Raw genomic sequence first — 26,405 nt, forward strand, 5'->3', positions numbered from 1 at the left:
CCAACAAATGATGCCTTTAAAGCCTAAATTAATTAATCTCTGGCTCCATGTGACTGCACAAGCACAGCTCGATGGCAGGACACCCAGGGAGGCTGGTAAACCTCACTCAGTGTGACAGCAGCACTCTGACCCTGCCACCAAAAATCACCAGTGGCATGTTTGGGATGAGCATAAAAATTATCAGTAACTCCTGAAGCTGCATAATCATTGATGATCCCAGTTTTTTGCATTATCAGCCTGAGCTAAATCCAGATTTGCTGCTCAGAGTGAAATGCAGTGGTTAATTTGAAATGTTTCCCACCTGCCTCACAGGGTCACCCTTAACCACAAGCCTGAGGCTGCTAACAGGGCATGGAAAATAGCAGGATTGGGATTGGGCTGCTGAAGGGATTTTTCCCCCTTCCTAGCAGATGGCAGCTTCAATGTTCCCAATCAGTGGCTGGCACATAAAGCAGCTTTTAGAACCAGACCGTTTTTGCTGGTAGGAATTTCCAGATTGTTGCAGATTTCCAGTTCTAACAGCACAGCTGCCACTGGTCTGCTTTAGGGGAGGTTTCACTGAGTGTTCTACAGACACCTAAGCCTGGAAATTTGAGGGAGTCATTGCAATTTTCCTTTATTTCCTGTATTTCTTCACTTGCATGCTCTTTTCCACCCTCATCTGGTTCAAGCCCTTTGGACCTCCTGCTCCTCACCTTGGTTTGCCATTGGCTGCCTCAGGAATTTTTACCCTTGACTTTAAAAAAAAATTATATTCATATTCAATTTATATTTAACATAAAATATACCATATATAATACATCAACATCTAATATATCAATAGATCTATATAATAGTATATTAATGGTTATTTTCATACATTCATTAATATTGATTTTTATATTCCTATTGCTTTGAATTTATATATCACTACATCACTGATACTGATCACTGCCCAGCTCACTCCCAGTATACCAAAAATTTTATAAGAAACATGGGTAGGAAGAAATCAGGTGAATGGGAATTGCTCATTTTGTCCCCCAGTGGTGCTTAAAAACCTCCCAGATGCCAAAGGAAACAGGGATTTCTTTTGGCAGGCTGTCTCATGGGAAAAGGTATTAAATAAGAGGGGTTCCCAAAGCTGGGTTTTGAAACAAATAATTGGAAAAATGGATTTTACTGTCATTTTTCTTTGGCCAATAGCAGTTAGTGCTTGATAGAATAACTTTGTGTGTGTGTGAGAGGAAGTAAAGGCCACACACGTGGATTTCCTCCATGGGATGGGAAAGATCCAGGCACACTCCCCACTCTCAGCTCCCCTAGAAACCTTTACTCAGAAAGGCACATGCAGGACCAACAGTCTTCAAAATGCCCTCATAAAACAAAGTAATTGGAATAATCTTCAATTACATGGGAAAAAAAATCCCAAAGGGTAAGGAATGCTCTGATTTTGCCAGAGGAAAATAATCGGAAAGTAAGAGATCTTAGAGTAAAAAGTTTAGGAAACCAACATAAAAAGCAGGAATATAATTTTTGAAGGAAAAATGGCTGGCATAATATTTATCTGAGCAGGGCACACAGCTTTTTTGGGGGCCAGATGTTCCAGCAGCTCGAGGCTGCAATGTTGTCACTGCAATGGACTTTCAGGGGAGATTTTTACTCCTACCAAGAATCATTTCTCTCTACTCTGGGATCCATAAATCACATTTTAAGGAAGAAAAGGTTGTGACTCGCAAAGCAGTTGAGTTTTGTGCATGAGTTGTGCAACAGCCAAAGGAGGGATGAGCCTCCTGAAAATGATATCCTGAAAACTCTCCTGGGTGCCCAAGGTGGAATCTCTGGAATTCCAGAACTTGCCACTCTGAAGATTCCCTTTTCATCCCAAGAAAAAGGAAATATCAAAAGAAATCTACAGGTTATAGGCACAGATAGAAAAAAAAATATATTTAATAACAGATCTGTGGAAAAAAAAAACAATTTTGGTATTCTCTCCTTATCCAGGTATTTTGATGTTTGTTTTGTCCATTGTTTTAGCTCATTGTGGGATCTCTAAGATGATTTTTAGGTGAAGAAAAGAGGAATTCCTGCTCCCCTGTGTGTCCTCAGGGCCAGAACCTGCAGCCTAAAATGGCTTTGGTTAATTTTACTCTCTTCTGTTGAGATATTTTAAGCATATTCAATATTCAATAAAGGATATAAAAGGGAATAAAGGATAAAGGTCCATGAAAAAATCTGGTCAGAAAGGGTCAATGAGCATAGGAAAAGGCTAGAATGAAAATATTGTAAGAATCAAAGCATTTCCATCAAATACAGCCAATTCCAGAGCCTTGGATTCACTGGCATTATTTAGGCAAGATTCTTTCCCTGCAAACATTTTCAGGACAAAACCACCTTTATAAACTGATCAGGAATTCAGACAATTCTGTTTTTTCACTAGAATTGGGACCTCTGATATTTCCTCATTTAAATCTGTAATAATTCAATAATTTAATAAATAAAGGAAGAAAAGCAGAGGTTAATACTGCTAATATTTAAAAAGCAAGAGCTAATAACATTCTATTATAGGGAAAAGCCAATTCCTGCTGGTAATTTCCCTAAAGATTCTTTTGTGGGCTTGTATCCTGGAGCAGATTAAAAATATTGTGTCTGGGGCTCAAGGAAGCCCAGTTGGAATTCTGAGGGGGAACAACAGGAGTTCCATGAAAATACCAGTGTAAAACAAAATAATTCTAACACAAGGAAACACAAAGCAAAGATCAAGGCACAGAATTAATAATTAGAGGCTACGCATGCTGCATCTGGCTTTAATTAGTATATTCCTAATGAAAACCACAAAAAGGTCTTTAATTAAGGGAATGGGCTCTCAGATACATTGGAAATTCTGGGTAAAAAATGGGAATTGCAGAGAAAGAGAATTCAAGCAGCCAGGAGCAAATCCTTTGCTAAAAATTGCCATTTTATTTAAATATATACTTTTTTTTTTTCTTGGAGCGTCAGTAACTCCCAGGTTTCAGAGGCCACTACTTGTAATCCAGTCGGACCCACAGAGAATAATTCATGTGGTTTATCACTCCCCCAAATTAATTCTGATTAAAAATGACTTTTGGAGAATGATTTGTGGTATTCTGCTAAGCTTAAGTGTCCTTTTCATCTACTTAAAGGAATCTTGCTATGAATCTGGAGTAAAGCAGCTCATTATCCTCATCTAAAAGGCTTTTATACTCAAATGAATGTGTTTAAGAGGATGCTTCTGGCAGAAAACCCACTGACCTTAGAGAGTTGGGAGAAACTCCATAGGATTAGTCTTGGTACATATCAACTGTTTGGATGATGAGAGAAGTTTTTATCCAACATTTTTTTTGGTCTATTTGTTACTAAATGAAATTTGTGTGGAAGATTATGGACTCAGGAGTAGTTTTCTTCTCTCCCTATTTTTTTTAACTTAATTTATTTTTAGTGATTGTTTTTATTATTTGTGAAATTTTGTTCAAGACAGAGGCAGCCAAAGGTGAGCATCTGAGTGTTTAGTGGCGCATTTGTGATCAATTGATCCAAAATTGATCTACATCAACTACTGTATTAATAATTAAAGACCACAGTCCTTAATTATCCCCGTAAGTTATTATGTCCTGTTAAAGAAGAACTTAACTGCAGGATTTTGGGATTGTTTTTGGAAATTGCAGTTTTGTATAGGGCCATTTGAAATGCTGGGAAAGCCTAGACAAGAGAAGCCCTGGGAAGATTTTAGAGCCCTTTCCAGAGCCTAAAGGAGCTCCAGGAGAGCTGGAGAGGGACTGGGGACAAGGGATGGAGGGACAGGAAACAGGGAATGGCTTCCCAGTGCCAGAGGGCAGGGCTGGATGGGATTTTGGGAAGGGATTGTTCCCTGGGAGGGTGGGCAGGCCCTGGCAAAGGGTGCCCAGAGCAGCTGTGGCTGCCCCTGGATCCCTGGCAGTGCCCAAGGCCAGGCTGGACAGGGCTTGGAGCAGCCTGGGACAGTGGAAGGTGTCCCTGCCCATGGCAGGGGTGGCACTGGGTGGGCTTTAAGGTCCCCTCCCACCCAAACCCTTCTGGGATTCTGTGATTCCAATACCCCACATATGAGGCTCATCAAGGCTGCTGTCAGTGCCAGCAATAATAAGAAGATACTGAGAAAATCACTTCTCAAAATCGCTCATATGATGTGAAAGAAACTGAGCAACTGTCAATGAAAGTACAAGATGAAAGCAAATGCATTAAAAACACCTCCTAAGAACCTATATTTCCCCCTGGAATCCAAACCTGAATAATTTCTACAGTGCAAGCTCTGTGTGTACTTTATTAATGTTCTCCTAAATTTCAACTTGGAGAGTTGCTCATTTCATTCTACTCCTCAAGAAGAGACATTCATTTGATTAATTATTCTTAAACCAGGCTGGAATGGGGATTGTGTTTAACTAACAGAGCAATTACTTTTGCTTTCTAAAGGCCAGGAAAAAAGGTAACGAACACTGACTGCTGCAGATGCTCGGTGCTACAACAATAAATTCTGCCTGATCCTCTGCAACAAGAGCATTTCTTAATTATTTCTAATTTTACTTTCACTAAACACACAATTACGTTTAACGCGATCCACTAATACCAGCTCCTGGCTTAGGCCTCATTCCATTTTGTACCAGCAAAACCAGGGAGGATTGGAACAGAAAAAGCTTAAAGACACAAAATTGACATTTCTTTTTGCTCCTCTTTTGTGGACTGATACCTGTTTTGAGTCATATGTTTCTAAAGGGCAAAAGCAGATTTTTGTCACCCCCAAATTTCCCTTAGCTTTTCTCCACCCATTTCTTATCCCCTTGACTGACAGACAAATACCTGTGCCTAAGAAATCCTCTTGGAAAACCAGGAAGGATTTCACAGCCTGTCCTCATTTTGTGGGACGACTCCAAATGTGATTTGACATTTGTGCCTCATGTTTCATTTGCTTTCAGATGGAACAAAATGTTCCTTTCCCTAAATTACTTTGCCTTTCAGAATTTTTTATCTACTCCAGTGCCTCTGTCCTGTTATCCGCTCTCCACAATTCCCTGGAAGGAGGATGGAGCCAAGTGGGGATGAGTCAAGTGACAGGAGGAGAGGAAACGGCCTTGACTTGTTCCAGAGGAGGTTTGGATTGAATAATTGGAAGGATTTCTTCATAGAAATGATGGTTAAGCATTGATCAGGTCAGTGGTGGAGTCACCATCCCTGGAAGTGTCCCAAAATGTGTGGAAGTGGTGCTTGGGGACATTTTTGGTGGTGACCACAGTGGTGCTGGGAGAAGGACTTGAGGGTCTTAAAAGTCTTTTTCAATCTTAATGATTCAGTGATTTTTCAGGAGTTCTAAAGTTCATGGATTTGATTCCTGAAGTTCATGGATTTGCCACAATTCTTAGATTTGCCACCATTTTTGGACTCCTAATTTTAATGAAGTAGAAGCTTCCCAGTTCCCCACTTCTCTGCCATTTCCAGGCTTATTTTGGGAAGGACTCTCATGAAACCAACAAAAAAAAAATCCCAGCTAGAACAACTTTATTAAGCTCTGACCCTTTTATCATTCCTGGTGCTCTAAACACATCATTTGTTTTATTGAAAAAAAGAGAGTTTTTACTCTTGGCTATTAATATCTGATGCAAGTTGCAATCTGTATATTATATTTCCATTAATTTTCTCTCTCTTAAAAACAAACAAACAAACAAAAAAAAACCCCAAAAAACAACAAAAAAAACCCAACCCTGTCGATGGTCAATTTTATGCCCAGTTTCCTCCCATTGCAGACCTAAAGTTGTTGGATTTCACCTTTAAAACCTAGGTACTGCCAAAACACAAAGAACTTCAGGTGAAAACTGGCATTGAACATAAACCAAATATTAATATTTAAATATTAAGAGACCTAACATGAGAGCTACAAACTGGCATGAGACACGAGCACCTAAAATTGAGTACAAACAAAAGCTGGGTTTTAACTCAAAATCATCCTTGTGCCTACATCAATCATCAAGCAGCTTTAGAAGATGCAAATTTCAACATTTCCTGTAGAAAATCAAACCAGTGAGAACAAATATTTCCCCTGTAAGTGAAGGTTATAACAAAAACGTCAGCCTTACCTTCACTTTAAGCACAGAAGAAAACATTCTAGCATCTTCAGACACCCCTCCAATGTACATTTTCTTTGTAAAAACAGGAGCATGGTCATTTTCATCCTTCACCTCAATAAAGACCTTGGCTGTATTACCTAAAAGAGGGAAGGAAAAGGGAAAACAGATATTTTGTAATATTTGTAACATCTCCTAGCATTTATGCATTTACAGCTCAGGGAGATCATATAGAATGAGTGTAGGGATAATAAACTAAAAATAAATCCCTAAGACTGCAAAGAATGCTAAAATTGGATAATTCCAGGGTCAATGAGGCTGGCAAATCCCTGCCAGCCCATGGAGTCCCAGCTGTGCCCAGTGCACTGAGTGCCACCTCCAGCCATTCCTGGGACACCTCCAGGGATGGGCACTCCAAAGCTCCCTGGGCAGCCCTGCCAAGGCCTGAGCAGCCTTTCCATGGAGAAATTCCTGCTGCTGTCCCAGCTGAGCCTCCCCTGGCCCAGCTTGAGGCCGTTTCCCCTTGTCCTGTCCCTGTTCCCTGGCAGCAGAGCCCGACCCCCCCTGGCTGTCCCCTCCTGGCAGGAGCTGTGCAGAGCCACAAGGTCCCCCCTGAGCCTCCTTTGCTCCAGGCTGAGCCCCTTCCCAGCTCCCTCAGCTGCTCCTGGGGCTCCAGCCCTTTCCCCAGCTCCATTTAGGGATCCATATCACACCTGAATTCCAAGGTTTTTGATCCCATTAAATACCCACAGGTGTCACAAGGAGGTAAGGAAGAGGTGTCACAAAGAGCTCATTAACAGCAGCTCTGCACCTTGCTATTTTAATTATTCCTAATACCATGCAAATCATTAGGCTGATTCAGTCCTGGTGCCTGTAAACTCATGAATGGTCACACAAAGTCCTGACTCAGCAGCCTCAACACTTAATTAATTTCCTGTGTTAATTGAAAGCATCCCCAAGCCTGTTCTCCTCCCAAACCTGGCCTGGCCCAGGGGACCTCCACCAGTGTTGCCTCACCTGAGAGGTTCAACACAAACCACCAGAGGTTCAATACAAAACCTCATTGTTAATTTGGTTTTATTAAAGAGTTCCTGCTCCAGCCCATTGAGCAATAAACTTCTCCATCCTTCTGCAAGGGGAAAAACATCCAGCAAAAACCATGGAGCTGTTGCCAAACAGATTCCACTGTGCAGTAATCTCCACCAACATCTGCTTCCCTCTTTCAGAATCGTATCATCCAGAAAGATTGCTGGAAATGATGATATCCAGTTCATTAAAACCACATTTGCAAGTGATAAATTGCCTCCTTTCTGAGCTGGTCTTCCCAGCTCCTTTCAGTGCCAGGATAATTTTAGTGTTTCACAGGTGCCACTGATCTGAGTTATACATACAATGCAGGCTCTTTAGAAAAGGCTTAAGAGCTGTCCGTTTAGGCGAGGAAAACATCAAACCACAGACTATTTCTGACATGCCCAAAGCCATATTCTGCCTATCTGCTGGTCCAGCTGATGGGAAACAAATGATGGCTTCATAAATGAAAGTGAAATCTGAAAAAAACACCAAATATTTAAAATGCTGTCCCGGAAGCACCAGAGGCTCCCGGGGGACACCGAGCTGTTCCCGGGCCAAGGAGGGCACTGGGAGCTGGGGCAGCAGAGGAGCTCTGGCAGCGGGTCAGGGAGGGATCCTGGCCCGGGGACAGCCCTGGAGGCACCTCTGGGTGCTGTGTCCAGCTCTGGAGCCTCAGCACAGCAGGGCCAGGAGCTGCTGGAGCTGAGCAAGGGCCTGGAGCATCGGGGTGCCCAGGACAGGCTGAGGGAGCTGGGGCTGCTCAGGCTGGAGAGGAGCCCCAGCAATTCCCCCTGCACAGGAGGCACAACTTCTTCCCTGGGCAGTGCCAGCCCTGAGCACATTGTGCACAGAGCCTGGGGGCTCTCCTCCCTGGGGCTGGGGCAGAGCTGTGTGCACACAATGCTGTGCCCTGGGCTCTGGGATGGCCCTGCTGGAGCAGGGAGGTGCCACCAGCTGCCCACTCTGCTCCTCCAGCCTCAGCCTTTTTGTGGGGTTCTTCAGTGCAGAGAAAAGTGGGAATAAAAGAAAAGAAATAAAGGAAAGGGAATTACATTAATTGTCAAATCTCTGTCTTAAACCAGATCCTAAATGTCTCTGGCTTCCATATCAAACTGTGGTAGGAAAATGAGCTTCCCAGGCAGACTTTCCCACTGCAGCTCCACCTTTTAGGGAAGAAGGTGGCATTAAAAGCAGGATTATGTGTGGAAGTGCCCTTGCCCTGCTGAGCCTATAACCAGTGCTATTACTGGCTGCCACCTGTTTGGTGCTGGACGGAAGATCCTGATTTTATTCATGCAGGTGGGATCAGGTGCTGGCTCACCTGCACTGGTTCTCTCTAATTCAAATTAAACATCATTTGCATATTGCTCACTTTTGTCATGTCACTTTGGGTGAGGTGGCTGAGCCTTGTGCAAAGTTTGCCATGCAATTTGCTCAGCTCTCCATTTGTTTAATTTGCTGGCAGTTCTCTGAGCTGCCAAAATGCTGATTTGTTTAGCAAAGGGTGAGTGCTTTGAGAATGGAGAAATGGAAGTTATTACATTAAGCACAAAGCTAATTAAATACCCTGCATATCCACAGGCCAACATTAGGACTGTCACCATTGAATATCTACCTGCATTTCAGCTTTCTGCCTGATTTCTGGGCACAGTCCTTCATTCTAGCAGATGGAGTGGAATGTGGCATCTGTGAGCTCCTCCCTATCCCACCTTTGGATCCAATTCCACAGCTGGCTGGAGGAAAGGGCTCTCCACCAGCTACAGAAGTTGCCTTACCCTCACAGTGGAATTCTCACTAAAATCCCTCAGCAGCAGCTGTGCTATGTGGGAAGATCTTGCCAGGCCCTTTCCCATTGGGAATTTTTCCCTCTGCTTGAGTCAGGAATATTCCCTGCGCAGGGGCTCTAGTGCTCCCAAATCCATCACTCCTGCACCCCCAGCCCCCAGCCTGATGGAAAAGACCACCAATGAAGTGCACTCTTAGAGTGTCTGGGCTATACTCTGTCATTAGACTCCTTTTTCCTTCATATTCCAAAATTTTAACTGCTTTTCTGAATGCTGGGTGTGGCGTGAACACTCTTTGTGAGGACGGTGATCATTGCAGGCTGTCAGTATTCACATTCACCTTCAAGAGGGAAAATTTGTACACCCATGTATGTAAAACCTCCCATCTTTGGTGTTCTAAGTCTGGGATCCAGCTCCAGTTATTTTTTATCTTCATGGATTCCAGGAGTTGAAAGTAGGATTTACTCCTTGGTGGTAATTCTTGTGAGACCTCCCAGAATCCAGATATAAAACCTTATGACTATGCTGCTTAAGGAGCTAGCCAGGTGAAAGAACTAAAAGCATTTTTCCCTGGCCAAAGCAGGTGCCAAAAAGGTGCCAAGGTGACCAAAAAGAGCCAAGAAAATTTATTTCAGTGGCACCTCAGTCTCCTACAAGGTCCATTTTCTCTCCAGCCCTGTGAAAATGAGCTGCAGTGCACAGGAAATATAGAACTGCAGCTTCTTCTAAGTCATCCTCAGCTTATAGGAACCAGCTAAATAATCACTGCCAAGACTTTTGGAACTTTCAGCTTCTGTGGTTTGTTTAAGGGGAGTGAAAACACCTTGAAAGCTGCTCTAATGCAAAGCTGAGGAACCTCTGAAACACCTAAAATGAGTAGACCATGAGTAAGTAACACAGAAAACAAGCCCAACGAAAACTCCTGCATCACCAGGGTGTACCAGCATTTAATTCCCGCAACTTTTTTTCCCAAGCATCCTTGTTAAAAGCTCTTTTCCAGTCTCCCCATCTAAAACTGTGCCAGATCCATGTGAGCCCGTAATTACTTGCCAGGCTGCAGAAATGAAGCTGAACTAAAGCAATGATTTTTGGGCACTGGGACAGCATCAAGGATGCTTTGAGTGTTCCCAGGTGAGTTTTACTCAGTGCTTTCACCAGCAGCACTGCACTTGCCTTCTGCAACATCCCAACCCAGGCATGGATACAGCTGCTCTTCAGGCACAGATAATTCTCACATAAATCCCTGCATCTCCAAAAGCAATTCTGCAGGAGGCGACAGCAGATTTCAAAGAACCTTTCCAAAGTTCATCTGACTCCAGCTGGGAGGGAGAATTGTAATTTGCCAGGGTTTGGGAGCACTTTGCTTTACTCTTGCCTTACAAGTGCGTGGAGCAGGCTCTGTGCTTTGCCAGGTGAGCTGTGCTGAACTGCAGCTGGGCTCCAGCTCACATTCCTGCATTTGGCAGAACCAAGTAGGAATCAGCACTGAATATTTTCAGTGGCATTTAGATCTAAATGAGCCCATAAAGCCTGAAGAAGATCACCATGTGCTGTCCCTGCTCGAGAGAGTGCAAAAAGAAGCAAACAGCAACATGCTTGGAGCAGAACAGACCCAACGTCTGATTTAAATCCATATAAAACCTCATTTTCTAACAAATAATGACCTGAGTGGGAGATCAGGTTTTGTGCAGCCTCTCTAAAATGCACTGCTTTGCTGCTCAAAGAAATTGGAAGTTTGTCCTGAGCTCCCCCAGAGCTGTGAGGCAGCAGGATCAGCTCTCCAGGCTCTGCTTGCATTGAGTCCATCTGTCACAACTCATGGATTTGGGAGCTGCCAGAGCAGCCAACTCAGAAAGCACCGCCAGCACCAACTTTTGCAACTAAAAACATAAGGCTGTTTTACTGTTACATCAACACCACAGGGACACAGAATTCATGCTCATATTTAACGTAGTGGAATCATCATTCCCAATTACTGCGGAGCAGCTGCAGAATTTTAGTTGCAAAACTCCCATTTCCACTTTATTCCCAAGGGGTTCTGTGGGTTTAGGAAAGCAAAAACTGAAGGAGACAGGACTGTTGTCTTGCCCCCAACCCCCAGAGCAAAGCCCTGCTCACAGCTGGGTTCAGCAGAGTCAGGACAGTGCCTTTGTACCAGCCCTAGGGGTGCCAAAGGTAACAAATAGTTCTACCTGACGGGATAAAACATGGAAATAATTAATGGAAGGGTGATTTTGTTTTCAAATTGATAAAAACCATTCTAACACGGTCCTGTCATAGAAACATCCAGGTTGGAAAGGACCTCCAAGATCACAGAGTATGACCTGTGACCAATCTCCATCTTGTCACCCAGTCAATTAATTCCTCTTAAATACAGGAAAAGCCACCATGGGGTTCTGTAATTATCTTTGTACCTCTAGGAATGTGAAATCACAGAATCCCAGCATGGTTTGAGTTGGAAGGGACCTTAAAGCCCATCAAGACCCACCCCTGCCATGGGCAGGGACACCTTCCGCTATCCCAGGGTGCTCCAAGCTCTGTCCAACTTGGTCTTGGACAATTCCAGGGATCCAGGGGCAGCCCCAGCTTCTCTGGACATGCCCACCAATGCTTTGGTTCTACAACTGGGACAAGGCTGAACTCAGAGGTAAAAGCCTCTCATTGTCCCTCCTTGTCCCTCCTGCTCCAATGTTCTTTGTCCCTTTATTGAGGCAGCACTTTCTCTTTGCTGCTCCCTCTGCTTCCACTTCTGTCCCTCCTGCTCCTTACCTTCTTGCCCCAAGGAGCATCAAGTCCAGCTCCTGGCCCTGCACAGGACAGCCCCAAAAATCCCACCCTGTGCCAGAGAGCACTGTCCAAACTCCATTAATACTGAAGGTCCTTCAGGGCTCAGCATCATCAGAATCCTCAAGAACTCCAAGCTTTTTAACGCATCCTCATCACCCAACCTAGATCACCTTCCACTCAAATTAAGTAAAACAACACAGCAATTTCATATCATGACGTTTCAGTTAAACTAACTCCTTTAATGACTTGGACTCTGCTGAAAACAAGAATGTGACTTTGCATGATTTAGCATCATCTATGAAACCCCCAGTTTAAGTCACCAATTTGATGTTCTCATACTCCAAAAAGGATGTCTCAATTTACTTTCTCTCCTCATATATTTATTCAGTTATTGCCATGCTCTCACCTGGCACCATCACTGAATGACAAGCTCAGTTACACTGAATGCACTTTCACTTTTCCCCTGCACAGATGAAACCTCCAGCTCCTACTTCTCTATAATTATTTCCTATAATACCATGACTGAAAACAATTTGGTACCCAGCTTCTGAGCTTTGTGACATTCAGCCCTGTGTGTGGCTGAGCAATTTGTCAGGGCTCTGTTATTCACAGAATCCCAGGATCTGAGGCTGGCAAATCCCTGCCAGCCCATGGAGTCCCAGCTGTCCCCAGTGCCCACCTTGTCCCCAGCCCAGAGCACTGAGTGCCACCTCCAGCCCTTCCTGGGACACCTCCAGGGATGGGCACCCCAAAGCTCCCTGGGCAGCCCTGCCAAGGCCTGAGCAGCCTTTCCATGGAGAAATTCCTGCTGCTGTCCCAGCTGAGCCTCCCCTGGCCCAGCTTGAGGCCGTTTCCCCTTGTCCTGTCCCTGTTCCCTGGCAGCAGAGCCCGACCCCCCTGGCTGTCCCCTCCTGGCAGGAGCTGTGCAGAGCCACAAGGTCCCCCCTGAGCCTCCTTTGCTCCAGGCTGAGCCCCTTCCCAGCTCCCTCAGCTGCTCCTGGGGCTCCAGCCCCTTCCCCAGCTCCCTTCCCTGGACATGCTCAATGTGTGTCTTGAAGTGTGGGACCCAGAAATCCCTGCAGCTCCAGAGTAGGTCACCCACAAATTTCAGAAATTCCATTGATTCAGGGGTGTCCAAGACCAGAACTGGCAGCAGGTCACTGCCACTGGGTGTCACAGCTCTGTAATAATTCAGTGCTGCATAGTCCTAGGGCTGTGCATTCTAAGTCACCCAGTTCCAAAGTGGTTCTTCACTTCAACCTTAGCAAAGCCCACAGTGATGTGTTAATCATACCCCATCTCCTCCCATTGTGGTTCATCAATTCAGTGCCCTGAAACTCAGAAGTAGTGTTTAACCTGATTAGAATTCCTTAAAAATAAATGGAGTGCCAAGAAAATGGAAAGGAATTCATTCTATAAATGCAGGAATCAAACCCAAAGATCAAGAGATCTCCATTATGAAGCTGTAAGTGATTCAGCTGGCCAGACACTACTATAATATTTTAAATATGTATATTTATCAAATTCTTTAGCCATCCCTGTAGCACAGTATATTGTAAATGCAGGTGACCCTAGTGGGAAGAAACGATGAGGTCTGACTCCAGAAGGCTGAATGATTTCTTTATTGTAACTATACTATAATACATTAATATACTACTTAAAGGAGATACTAAAACTACAAACCTACTTTTTCTAACTACCGTATCTAACTCACAACTCGTGACCTTCTCACTGGAGTCCAGCCCCAGGTGGGTTGGATTGGCCATCAGGCTCAAACAATCCTCACCAGAATCCAACCAAGCACTCACTCCAGGTAAACAAGTCTCCAAACACATTCCACATGGGAAAAACAAGGAGTAGAAATGGAAATTGTTTTCTCTTTCTTCTCTCTGTGCTCCTCTATGAAAAAAATCCTGAGAGAGAGAAGAATGTACCTGCCACAGAGTGTATATTCTAAGGAATATATGTGTTGTGTACTTGTCCAAAGGCACACAGCTTGTTTAAGCTGGCCTGAAGTCAAACCCCAGTCATTATCAAGCATTCCTGAATAAAGTAATTCAGCCATCACTTTTTTGGAACTGCTGCTCAGTTGGGAGAGCTGCTCTAGTGCCGAGTGTGAGTCAGAAGAGGGAATGGAGGGAAGGACCTGCTGACTGCCTCGTGTCTTCAGACATGTCAGGAAGGTTTGGAGAAGGCTGTGTGCTGCATGGAAGCCTGATCTGCTTGCTGGGTATTCCTTGGCTGTATTTTTATGGATATAACCTTACCTGGATTTCTCCCAGGCACAGGGAGAAGCAGGCAGCTCTGCCTATCTGTCCTCTGGCAGGTACATCTTTGATGGTGGCTAAACCTGCACAGGATCTCACCTTGCTCTTAACAAAGCCAAGCTCCTGACCACTGATTAACCCTGATGTGTCACACTTCACACACTCAATTCTTACTCAAGGAGTAAGAAATACCCAGCATAATCCAGGCTCAAAATCCCAAACTCCAATGCTCATTCTGTGGGTAGCATTGGACAGAAACCCTGGTGAAGGTATTGGAACTGCCACCCCTCTACAGTGTCTCAGGCCATCCCCAATATTTATGGCATGTTCCCAAATATTTGAGCACCTTCAACTAACACAGAATCCCAGAATCCCAGAGTGGTTCAGGTTGCAAGGGATCTCAAAACCCATCTAGTGCCGCCCCTGCCATGGGCAGGGACACCTAACACTATCCCAGGCTGCTCCAAGCCCCATCCAGCCTGGCATTGCCACTTCCAGGGATCCAGGGGCAGCCACAGCTTCTCTGGGCAAGTCAGGCTGAGAGATCCAAAAATGCACCATGGACTGTGATCCCATCATCACCATCACCCCCCTAAAACACACCAAGGTCACTGGAGAGCAGTTTCAGCCTTCTCAGCAAACACCAGCAACATCTGTGTGGAAATGATGGCAAAGGAAAGATTTTTGATGCTTACTTTTGGAGGGGACACGCAGGTTGGACCTCACCACCTGCAGGGAGTCTGCCTGCACTCGGAGCTCGTAGCTTTGGACACGTTCATAGTCCAGAGGCTTTTTCACAGAGATCACTCCTGTTCTGTTGTTAATGGCAAACACATCTGGAAGCCAACAAAAACACAGGAATTTTATGAGGTGCATAAACAGGGATTTTCAATGCCCAAGGGTTTTATTTTGGGGATAACACAATTCTCTGACACTGCCAAGCAAGCCATTCCCTCCCTGCCCCCCTCCCTCCCTCCCTCAGGCTTGCAAAACCCCACATAGCTCATCTTTGAAGATATTTTTAAACAGCAGAGTGGCTTGATCTGCCCTGCTACTGGAATAAGCAACCCAGAGTCACAGAATCATGAAATATCCTGAGCTGAAAGGAACCCAAAGGATCGGGGAAGTACATCTCCCTGCACAGGACTTGAGTACAAGTGGAAAGATGGGACAAGACAGAGCCCACTCTCACAAAAGGGAGGATGGGATGGGAAATTCTTACATCCCTCCCAGTAATTCTGTGTTATTTTGTCAAGATGCGCAGGTGGATCACAGAGAGTGTCCCAGCAGGATGTTTTGTTTGGATATCAGGCTCTAATACAATATTTCTTACAGCATGGCCAAGCCTATAATCCCTTAAACCAGATTTTTAAGCAAGTAAACTCCATCAAAGCTATTTATGTTTTTATTTTGATGTGCCATAGACTCACGCTATCCATGGGAATTTGCACATCAGTGAGAATTATTTTATTGTGATTTGGCTGATCAATCTGATCTTTAGCTTATCTCCAAAGGCTTGATAATGTTAGTTACAGAATCATAGAATGGTTTGGGTGGGAAGGGACCTTAAAGCTCATCCAGGGCTACTCCTGGCATGGGCAGGGACACCTCCCACCATTCCAGGCTGCTCCAAGCCCCAAAGTCCAACCTGGCCTTGGGCACTGCCAGGGATCTAGGGGCAGCCACAGCTTTGCTGGGCATGCTGTGCCATGGCCTGCCCACCTTACCAGGGAATAATTCCTAATTCCCAATATCCCATCTAAACTTCTCTGTTCCAGCCTTAAGCCATTCCCCCCTTATCCTGTTCTTTGTAAAAAGTCCCTCTCCAGGTTTCTTGTAGGTCCCTTCCAGCCCTGGAATTCCCTCTTGCTTGTCTAGATGAGGTGGGATTTCACCTCGATGATCTGAGAGTTCTTCTCCAGCCTTAATGATCCTGTGATTCACCTCAGCAGCTTTGCTTCTCCACAATTTCTTGCAGAGCTCTGGTTCCCCATAACCATGAGACTGAAATACTAATATTAATAGTAATATTAATATTCTTACACTTACCCTCTTCATTCCCAGACACAATGGAGTACACGACTGTCTGGTTCAAGGCGGCTGCGGTGACAACGGTGACCACGGTTCCCTTCGGGGCACTTTCACTCACTGGGGGAGGCCTGCAGAGTGGGACAGAAGGATTTGTCTTACACTGCTGAACAGCAGGTTATTAACACTTATCCCTCAGGTTAGTATGTCCTCCACTTGTTAGGCTGCCACAGGATTTTTTATTAGGGGAAATCATATTCATAAGGAAAATGTTTAACCTTTGAGAGTGCAAAAGTCACTGAGAAGTCCAATAGACAAGAGGTGGCAATGTAAAGATGTAATAATTCTTGGAACTGAGAAGTGGGAAAGCAGGGAATAATGAGGAGAAACAAGAACCACCATAGCCTGATAAATTGGAAGTAAAAGTCAAAATAGGTATTTTCTAGATATACTTTTTATATATATAGATCTCTCTTATAATAGATCTTGAATATATTCATGACTACTAAGAAAGCTCAGTAATCTGTCAGCAAATGACCCAGGACAATTCATTCATGGGTAAAATTCCACACCTTAAAGAGGAATCACTTTAGCATCACCTGTACAGGAATTTCCACTCTTCACAAAGATCCAAAAATTTTCATGCCAACACATTTTGGTACCAAAACCCAAGATGCTTTTCAAGAAATGAACTGCAACCCAAGACTACCCAACCACTGCAAGGGTGGCAGGCCCTGGCACTGGGTGCCCAGAGAAGCTGGGGCTGCCCCTGGATGCCTGGAAGTGTCCAAGGCCAGGTTGGACAGGGCTTGGAGCAGCCTGGCATGGAATGTGTCCCTGCCCATGGCAGGGGTGGCACTGGATGGGCTTTGAGGCCCTTCCCACCCAAACCATTCCATGACTCTGTGCTGATGTCTTCAAATCAGCAATCCAAACAATTTCAACAAGAAGCGAGAGGCTTGAGATCATCTCAAATCCTCCTACTCAGATTTTCCTCATGGCAAGCAGTGGTTGAATTCATGCTTCAAACTCTTCAAAATAAGTTTAAAAGGAATTTTTATGAATGTAGATGGGTTTTTTTTAAATGTATTATGCAGATATTTTCAATTTTTAAAAATTACACTCATTCAATAGATAACAAAATAAACACCAGATGAGGATCTGCTCAGAGAAGCTCTTAAGTTTGAAGATCAGTTGTACATTGATCTTCAAAGTTCTGGACAGAATCTACAGCTGTTTCTTTGCAGGGAATATCATGGAGGTACTTGGAAGACCAAGTGGCACCTGGGGACAAGGTCTAGTGGTGGCCCTAGCAGTGCTGGGGGCACAGTTTGATTTGATGGTCCCGGGGTCTTTTCAGGCCTAAATAATTCTGTGATTCCATGAATTATTTTATGACTTTCCCCTTTCATCTTTCAGGTGGTTTTCAAATCCTCCACCCCACACCACATTTTCCCATTCTAAGGGCAGGGAATGGGCACGGCCCTGAGGCTGCTCCAGGAGCTCTCAGGGACTTGGTGGGATTGTTGGGGTGCCTGGGCAGGGCCAGGAGCTGGGATCAGTGATCCTTGTCTGTCCATTACAACTCAGGATATTCCATGATTATATGAAAATTGGAACCCTGTGGAAGAGGTTTTACAGTGACTTCTGTGAGCCAGAGAGAAGTTTAATAAGAGGATCATGTTTGCCCCCAAGAGAATTTTCTATCGAAGTTGTTGACATAGAAATCAAGAAAGAAAGAGGATAAATAAGAGAAACCTGCAGCTGCCTATTCCAATGAGCACTTTGTCTCTCATAACTAAAGTGTAAACTTCTGAGTTTGGTAAGAATGTATAAAAAGCATGCAGGCTGTAATAAACCAGTTTGAAGCCTTCTGAAAATGGAATGTGTTGCTTTGTGTTGTCTCCATCTCAACTCCACAGAACCCCAGGAAACAATCCCAACTACTGAACCCAAACTTTTCCCACCAAGAAGTGGCCAATCTTCTCTTGCAGTCTACCTTACAAACATTTCCTTTGGAATCAATATTGCTTTGAACTTCCTGGAAAAATTTAGAGATAATGAATATTTGGAATTAAGTTTTGGATCATGGACATAACAGTGCTCTCCTCTTTTTTCCACTGATGGAAAAATCCCCTTTTGCTCAAACCCACATGCATGGAGCAGACCCCTCTGATTCCACTCTTCTTTGTCAGTGGTTGGAATAAAGTTCCTTGCTGTTCCTTAATTTATTAAGCTCTAAAACCTCTTTTCATTGCTATTAAAAGCTTTTTAATGTGCATTTTACCAATGCAAATGCTAATCTTAGGGATTAAAAAGATGCCAAAAGGCAGGAAAAGACAGGGAAAGAAGGGGGAAAAAACTGCCAAAGCTGGAAGCATGTAAAGCTGAAGTTCTTTTGATGAGGTCAGAGAGGAAAATGCCCCTTTTTATACTGCATTATAGATGATGTTTTCTTTGTGTTCTAAAGGTGGGGGAGTGTTACAAAAGCCCTACATTTCATTCCCAGCATAATTCCAGGATATTTTTGCAGTGGGAATGACCTTATAGCTCCCTGTGCCAGTGCTACATCCAATGGATTGACAAATCAATAATAATTAGTGAGAGGTTTTGTGTTGCTCTGGAGGGAGGGGGAAGAACAGCACTCCCCATGGTAATTGCAATTATTTCATTCCCTTCCTTTAATTCCAGGGATTGGGAACAAAAGGAGTAGCATCAGCTGCAGTAAAACACCCAGAAACAAAGCAGTAAAAGATGAGCCTCCAACTTCCTATATCCTGCTCTTTATCCTGTGCTTCCAGATCTAAGAACCTAAGGGAATAAATTCCTTATTTTCCAATGTTTGAATGGCTAATATGGAAAATGATGCTTTTTTTTCCTGACATATTATTCGAGGGGTGTGTTAGGGCACAGGCAAAGGGGGTTTATGCCTTAATTTTGCACCACTGGATGATGAAAGCTTGAATTTTTGTGGGAAGAGGAAAGCAGGAGAATCCAGCCCAAGCCACCCAGAAAAGGATTAGAAAACTCCCATGGGAGTGGAAGGGAATTTTTGTGAGCTCAACACCACTGGAGGGCAGGGAGGGTGAAGGGGTTGGTTTGTCACTGTCACCCAGGCAGGACTGATGTGTCACTGTCACCTGGGTGGGGTTGGTGTGTCAGTGTCACCCAGGTGTGTCTCTGCCTCCCAGCCCAGTGCTGACTCCATGGAACCAGAGCTGTCAAGGATGGAAAAGACCTCCAAGATCATCAAGTCCAACCATCAGCCAGCACCACCCTGCTCCCCACTAACCACGTCCCCAGGTGCCACGTCCACACAGTTTATGGAAGACCTCTAGGGATGGGCACCCCAAAGCTCCCTGGGCAGCCCTGCCAAGGCCTGAGCAGCCTTTCCATGGAGAAATTCCTGCTGCTGTCCCAGCTGAGCCTCCCCTGGCCCAGCTTGAGGCCGTTTCCCCTTGTCCTGTCCCTGTTCCCTGGCAGCAGAGCCCGACCCCCCCTGGCTGTCCCCTCCTGGCAGGAGCTGTGCAGAGCCACAAGGTCCCCCCTGAGCCTCCTTTGCTCCAGGCTGAGCCCCTTCCCAGCTCCCTCAGCCGCTCCTGGGGCTCCAGCCCCTTCCCAGCTCCCTTCCCTTCCCTGGAATTACTTTGAGATATTTGAAACATTTTCAATGAAATGCTTCCTTTCTGAATTTCTGAGCTTCCCACCTTCTCAAACCTGTGATTTCTGATTTCTTCCCAAGACTCACATGCCCAGGATCCACATCCATCCCATCCCTGGATGTGACAATATCCCTTGCAATAAATGATAATTCACCTGCATCTCACAAAATTTAGGGATAAACCACAATTAACACCCACTTTAATCCCCTCCACCTCTGCCTTTTCCAGAGTTTTAACCTTCTCTTCTCCACACCAGCACCCTTTGACCATGACAACTTTAATCTCTTTCATCCATTTCCATGGTAATTTTTTTCCAGGACCATCACGGCAATGTGGCATTTCTGCCCTTTGGTTCATTTTAGCTTTTCCACAGGAATAATAGATGATATCTTGGGAGCATCCAGGATGGGATGCAGACCAGGAGAGACCTTGTTGATTTCTCTGAGTATGAAACCACAAAATATGCTTGTCCCTTAGAAAATAAACAAAGCAACCACAAAAAAGAACAGGATTAAAATAAAGGCATTATTTGTGCACAAAAATACTGAAAATAAATACAATAAAAAAAAATCACTGAATTTGATATATCTTAATTATCTGTGTCTTGATCAGAGTGGGAAAGGGAGACCGTACATGTCTCAAATACATTGAAAGGCACAACTACTGGAAGTGTCCAAGTGAAATTTTAACTTTTCCTCTCTACTTTTCTGCTTCTCCTTTTTCCCATGCTAAACACATCACTCCCAGCCCTTTTTCAATTTGCCTGATAGCCAATATGCTTTAAATTCACCATGAAACTTGTCTATCTCCAAAAGCATGAATGTGAGATTTAATAAAAAATTAAATTTCAAGCCAGCAAAACCAATAATAATTTGGAAAATTGGTTTAGAGCTGAAACTTAATAGTGGGATGTGAATGGACTCCATATGAGCAACTTCAGTTGCTTCTACTTTGTGGACTTTATATTTTATATCTATTTATATAGACTATTATAATACAAAATACTTTTATATCTTTATATTTTAATTTATGGAACTCCATAAAAAGCCCTTAGAAATTATTTTTTGGTGCTGTTTAATTAAATTTCTCACCTTAACTTGATTAACATTGAGGGTAATTTTATTCTTAGGGTGGTGAGAGGGCCAGAGCAGCTGTGGCTGCCCCTGGATCCCTGGCAGTGCCCAAGGCCAGGTTGGACAGGGCTTGGAGCAGCCTGGGACAGTGGAAGGTGTCTCTGCCATGGCAGGGGTGGCACTGGATGGGCTTTAAGGTCACTTCCAACCCAAACCAGTCTGGGATTCCATGTTCCCTATGGCATTTCTTTTAATCCTTTCACCACCACATAAAAATTACCCTGGCTTCCTGTGCTTGCTCAATAAAAGATAGACCTTGAAACATTTTAGAGCAATATATTATCATTTTATCAAGTTTTATACATGTTTTAGAGCAATAATCCATCAATTTATCGTGGTTTTGGTCTCCTAGTAGCTACCTGAATAGCTTGTCCCAACAATGTTTTTTTTTTTCTGGGAAAGTGTCAGAATCCATGGTATTGATGATCTCCAGATTGTATAAAGTCTCTGTCTCTCTGCCCCGCTGCCAAAGCAGAAGCCAGAATTGGTCTGTGCTTGTTTCCAGGTTGTTTATTCTGTTTATCTCTCACATGTTCTGCTGCCCTGCCCAGCTCTGTCCTGCAGGGCAGCGTGTGGGGCTCTGCCCTCAGTGGGATGTTACAAACATTAAATACCAGAAACTCCCTGGGCTGGATTTACAATAACGTGCCAATATCTGTCACCTATGTTGGACAGTGTGTCCCCAGCCTAAACCAACAGAAAAATGCCAACACCACAGTGAAACATGGAGGGCATGAAGAAGGAGAAAAAGTACAAGACACACCCAATTTCCTCCATCTTGTCCCCTTTGGACCCCTAATCTAGAATCCTAAAATTTGACTTTTGCACCCGTGCCACACTTAATTATTACTTATATCAAACACTCAGAGCTGGTAATTGATCCTGTGAGATTGAAAACCTTTTCCATGGCCAGAGATCACAGACAGTGTCTCTGGGGGCTCTGTCCAGGGGGGTTCCTGACCCCTGCCAGGGTCCCAGACGTTCCAGGGCAGCCAGAGGGAAGCACTGGATTCCCACAGAAAAGAATATTTTTGTCTCAATTAGACGTATTTAGTGGGCAGTTTATCTTCAGAGTGTCACATATTCCTTCCTGGACTTGATATCCTGCCTTTCTGTCTCGATTCCCAAATTTCTTGGAGGCATTCTGACCTTCCCATGGTATTTATCTCCAAAACAAATGACAAGGGAGTCTGGACATTGCCCCAGCGATCCTGTCTTAACCTATTGTATTTTAACCCAAATGTCAGGTTTTGCTCTCCTGACCTCTCTGTGCCCATGTTATCCCTCCAACCTTCCCAAATTAAACCTGAGGCCATGAAGGCAGTAATATTCCTGGCTGGATTCTGCAGAAACAACAATAAAAAAAGTGTGGGGGGGAAATGTCCATCAAGCCCAACGTGGGTCACAGTCACACACTTGGATTGGCCAAACTGATGGGATAAATTCCAAGAATAACATGATTAGAAGGAAAACATACTGCTGGATGCTAGTGGGGTTTAATACTAAAATGATGGATAATTCCAGTTCCATATGCACACCCCCAGAGTGATTTATTCCTACATTTCATTAACGTGGTATTGGGAGGTCTGGCCCACAGCCTTTCCAAGCACAGCTTCCCTGCTGGGATCTGGCTCCCTGTGCTTTCCTCCTCTCCAGGAAACATCCCACCAGAACATTTCATCAAAAAATAATTCCTAAAATTCTAGTTTCCTTTTCACTTGGTATAAAGAAGCATAGGATTTTAATAAAATGCAATCAGCACTACTAACACAAGGAAAAGTAGGGGGAAAAGGATCCTTCTCCTGTAATCACCTGGTAACTCACTCCCCAATTCTTCCATGGCAAATCCTGCTTCAGTACCTGCTATAGAAATAATATAGTGTAACTTTATAACCACATTTGCTAAGTTTTTATTACAAACCCAATAAAATATCAGCATAAAATCACTCTAAAGCTGTGATTCCAAAGGGAAAATCACACACATTTTCCTGAATCCAAGCTGCCACTGATATGAGATGCAAATTCCAAATGTACATTGGAAGCTCCAGCTTAAGTGTGAGCAAAACATCGACTGCTTTTACCCCCACATCTCAAAAATGCTGCAACTAGAAGGTTTCCTGTAGTCTTCCCTTAATAAAATGTAAATTTCATCCTAGGAAAGCTGGGAAAAGCAGTGGTAGGACCTGGATATGCTGGGAAAAGGATGATCCAAATGGATGCTCTAAATTGACCAGCATTAAACAAAACATCTTGAGGGACAAAACACTTTTGAGGGAAAAAAGTAACACTCTGTGGACTCTGACAAGAAAGGGAAAATAATTCCTGAGGGGAAAAATGATCCCTAACAGTGGAAAATCCCAAGGAGCTCTACTAGGAGGGGAAAAGGGAAACTTCAGTGAACAGAGGTTTAAAGAAATGCAGCTCAGGAGCAGCTGATGGAAAAGCATCTAAGGCAGAATTGATATCCTGGAAGTGTCCAAGGCCAGGCTGGATGGGCTTGGAGCAGCCTGGGACAGTGGAAGGTGTCCCTGCCCATGGCAGGGTTGGCACTGGGTGGGATTTAAAGTCCCCTTCCAGCCAAAACCATTCTGGAATTCTCTGATTCATCAAGGCCTCAGCCATCCCCAGATATTGAGAACCATGGAACACCCAAAGGGGTCCCTGTGTTGGGACAGGACCACTCTTTCCAGTTCCTGAGCTCTGACCCAGAGCGCTGTGGATGCTCTTCCCACCTTTCTGAAGGAAGCACCAAACTACAGATTCCAACCATGGCATGCCACCCCCTACCCTCACTGTCACTGTGCAGGGTTCCCCATTCCCTGTTTCCCAACGAGGAAAACTGAGTGAACAGCAGGAAATCAGAGAACTGGGGAAAATCTCTTGGAATAATTGACTCCATGATTGTGTTTTGTGAAATCCTTTTGCTTGGATGGTGTTGGAGTCCAATATTTAAGGATTTAATTGGGTGGAAAACATTATGACGGCTCTTCCACCGAGGGAGAGCGAGCTCCACATGTCCCCAGATCTCCCTTTTTAGGCAGAACACATTTCCACAGCAGTGTTGGTGCTGGGAGGGAAATAAAATTAAATAAAATGCCACACTACATTGACATCGAGGTACAGTCTGGAAATCACAGCTTCCCAGATTTCCCCATAAAACTTCAGATTGCTGGGCAACTGGACACATCTTTTCTGACAGGCTGGGGAGCTGTAATGCAACACTAACAGAAGCTGTAAGTTTGCAAAATTCCCCATTTTTCCTGTTCTGGAATGACTGAACACCTGGTTAATGTGCCCACAGGCACTAATTAGGAAGCAATGATGCTGCTCCTGGTTCCCATTCCATTCCCTGCTCCAGCTACGAGCAATGACCTTCCCCTTGCAGAGGATGTGGAATTTATTAATTAACACAACACCAAAAACACCCCAAATCCCTTTCAACTTTTACTCTTTTAAATTGAGGACGTGCTCATAAAGAGGACAGGCTTGCTAAAAATACCTCTTTATATTCATCTGAGGTTCCAGTTACATCTGGTCTCCACTGTTTCATAGTGCTACTAATTAATATCTGTTAATTAAGAAATGGAAATGCTGCCATAAGTTGTTGTGAAGTAATGGAAACTTCTGGATTAAATCCTTGATCCAGAGGTGATCTGAGTCAAGTCAGGACAAAAGAAAGAAGAACTTGGTAAAGGGGCTCTGTATGGCAGATTTTATTTCCTCAAAAAATTGATTTATTTGGTTTATTGGGTTTTAGCCTTCTTTTTTTGGTTGTCTAGAGGAGCTGTGGCTGGAAGTATCCAAGGGATGCTGGACAGGGCTTGGAGCAACCTGGGACAGTGGAAGGTGTCCCTGCTCATGGCAGGGGTGGAATGAGATGAACTTTAAGGTCCCTCCCAGCCCCAACCACTCTGGAATTCCAAGGTTCTTTATTCAGAGACCATTTTGCTCACACAAAGCAGGATGAGATCAAAGCCAGCATCAAAAACCTTTAATTAAGTGTGTGAATTGTCTTGCTCTGTTTGGGGTAGGGATGTAGAAAACCTCCCTTGTCCCCCCAGCCCACTCTCCAGGCTGTCACACAGGCTGAAGACACTGGACATGTCCGTGTCTTCCACCAGTTCTGTAGAAAACCCCTGGAATCTGACTGACAGCCAACACCCTGAGGGAGATGTGACAAAAGCAGCATCAGCCATGTCCTTCCCTGGCACCAAAGGTCAGCTGGGCTCTGAGGTGGCCCAGCCATCTCCAACAAAATGTCCACACGCCCCAGCACTTTGATTTGTTGGGATTTTTGCCTCTTTTCTCTGCAGTGTGTTTTTGTGGAACAATGCCTGGCTTGGCAAACACTTTGTTTGCCAGGCACTGCTGCCATCAGCTCATTCTGAGTCATCCTTAACATCCATGGCAAGGACAGACAAACACCCACCCTGCCACTGCAGCTCAGCTCCTGGGCTCCACAGGGAGGGAAGACCCATCTGGAGCCCTGGGACCATGCAGGGCTGACCACAGAGTCATTAGGGTTGGAAAAGCCCTCAAAGGCCATCGTGTCCAGCTGGGAACCCTGTTCCCCACTAACCACGTCCCCAAGTGCCACATCCACACCTGTGTGACATCTTCCAAATGGGCACTCCAAAGCTCCCTGGGCAGCCCTGCCAAGGCCTGAGCAGCCTTTCCATGGAGAAATTCCTGCTGCTGTCCCAGCTGAGCCTCCCCTGGCCCAGCTTGAGGCCGTTTCCCCTTGTCCTGTCCCTGTTCCCTGGCAGCAGAGCCTGACCCCCCCAGCTCCAAGCTTTTTCCAGGAAGCTGAAGAGAGTGAGAAGATTGCTCTGCTGCCACTCTGCTTCTCAGAGGGATGAAACATCTCAGAGAGAGGGGATGAGAAACATCCCAAATCCCACCTGGCTTTCTCTTGCCAGTCCCCTCCAGAGAGGCCAAGGATGCAGAAGATCCCCTCTGATGGATTTTAGGGGGATCTCTCACTGTCATTAGGAAGGAACTATATTTTATCCCTCACTTACTGTAAATTAACTGCTCCATTCTATATTTGCTGGATCTCAGAGCCCTCAGCTGCCCTTTGCTGTTCAATATGGAGAGCACAGCAGTGTTTAGAAGTCTCCAGAATAATTTACAATCCAAACAAAGAAGGTGGGGGGGAAAAGAGACCAATTAATTTGCCCTAAATGATGCAATAATGCAGAGGGAGAGCCAGCAAATAAATACCACTCTGCCTTCATCCATTTGACTGGTGTCTCCTCTGGAAGTCACTCTGAACATGATAATGATCAATCAAATTCTCCCTGGGTGTGAAGAGGGCTCCAAGCAATGCTGGTGTTCCTTTGGCAGAGCTGCCAGGCTCTGCAGGTCAGCTCAAGGCACAGTGGCACTTTCATCTCCCTTTCTGCTCATGCCATCTGCTCTCTCTCTCTCTATTTTGGATTTATTTTTGATTTTGTAGCAGAGGCTGCAGCTTTATTTGGTAAAACTGTTCAACTATGACCTTTCCCTAAATACACAGGGAGGAAGTTTGTAAACCAGCTCCAGAACAGCGCTGGAATCATCCAGATTATGATAATTAGACAAG

The 26,405-nt window shown here is 44.6% G+C and overlaps 1 protein-coding gene across 1 annotated transcript in view; it reads right to left on the minus strand.

Annotated features, from left to right (window-relative positions):
* The window catches only part of PCDH15 (protocadherin related 15), a 633,545-nt gene that overhangs the window by 46,762 nt on the left and 560,378 nt on the right, over positions 1–26,405 (minus strand). Inside the window, exons 27-29 of the mRNA XM_077784512.1 lie at positions 16,048–16,157; positions 14,694–14,834; positions 6,102–6,229 (exon numbers count right to left, since the gene is read on the minus strand). Of these exons, the coding sequence (XP_077640638.1) occupies positions 6,102–6,229; positions 14,694–14,834; positions 16,048–16,157 (379 nt within the window). The remainder of the gene's footprint in view (positions 1–6,101; positions 6,230–14,693; positions 14,835–16,047; positions 16,158–26,405) is intronic.

The sequence above is a fragment of the Lonchura striata genome, chromosome 7 (genome assembly GCF_046129695.1).
Source record: "Lonchura striata isolate bLonStr1 chromosome 7, bLonStr1.mat, whole genome shotgun sequence".
Taxonomy (NCBI): domain Eukaryota; kingdom Metazoa; phylum Chordata; class Aves; order Passeriformes; family Estrildidae; genus Lonchura; species Lonchura striata.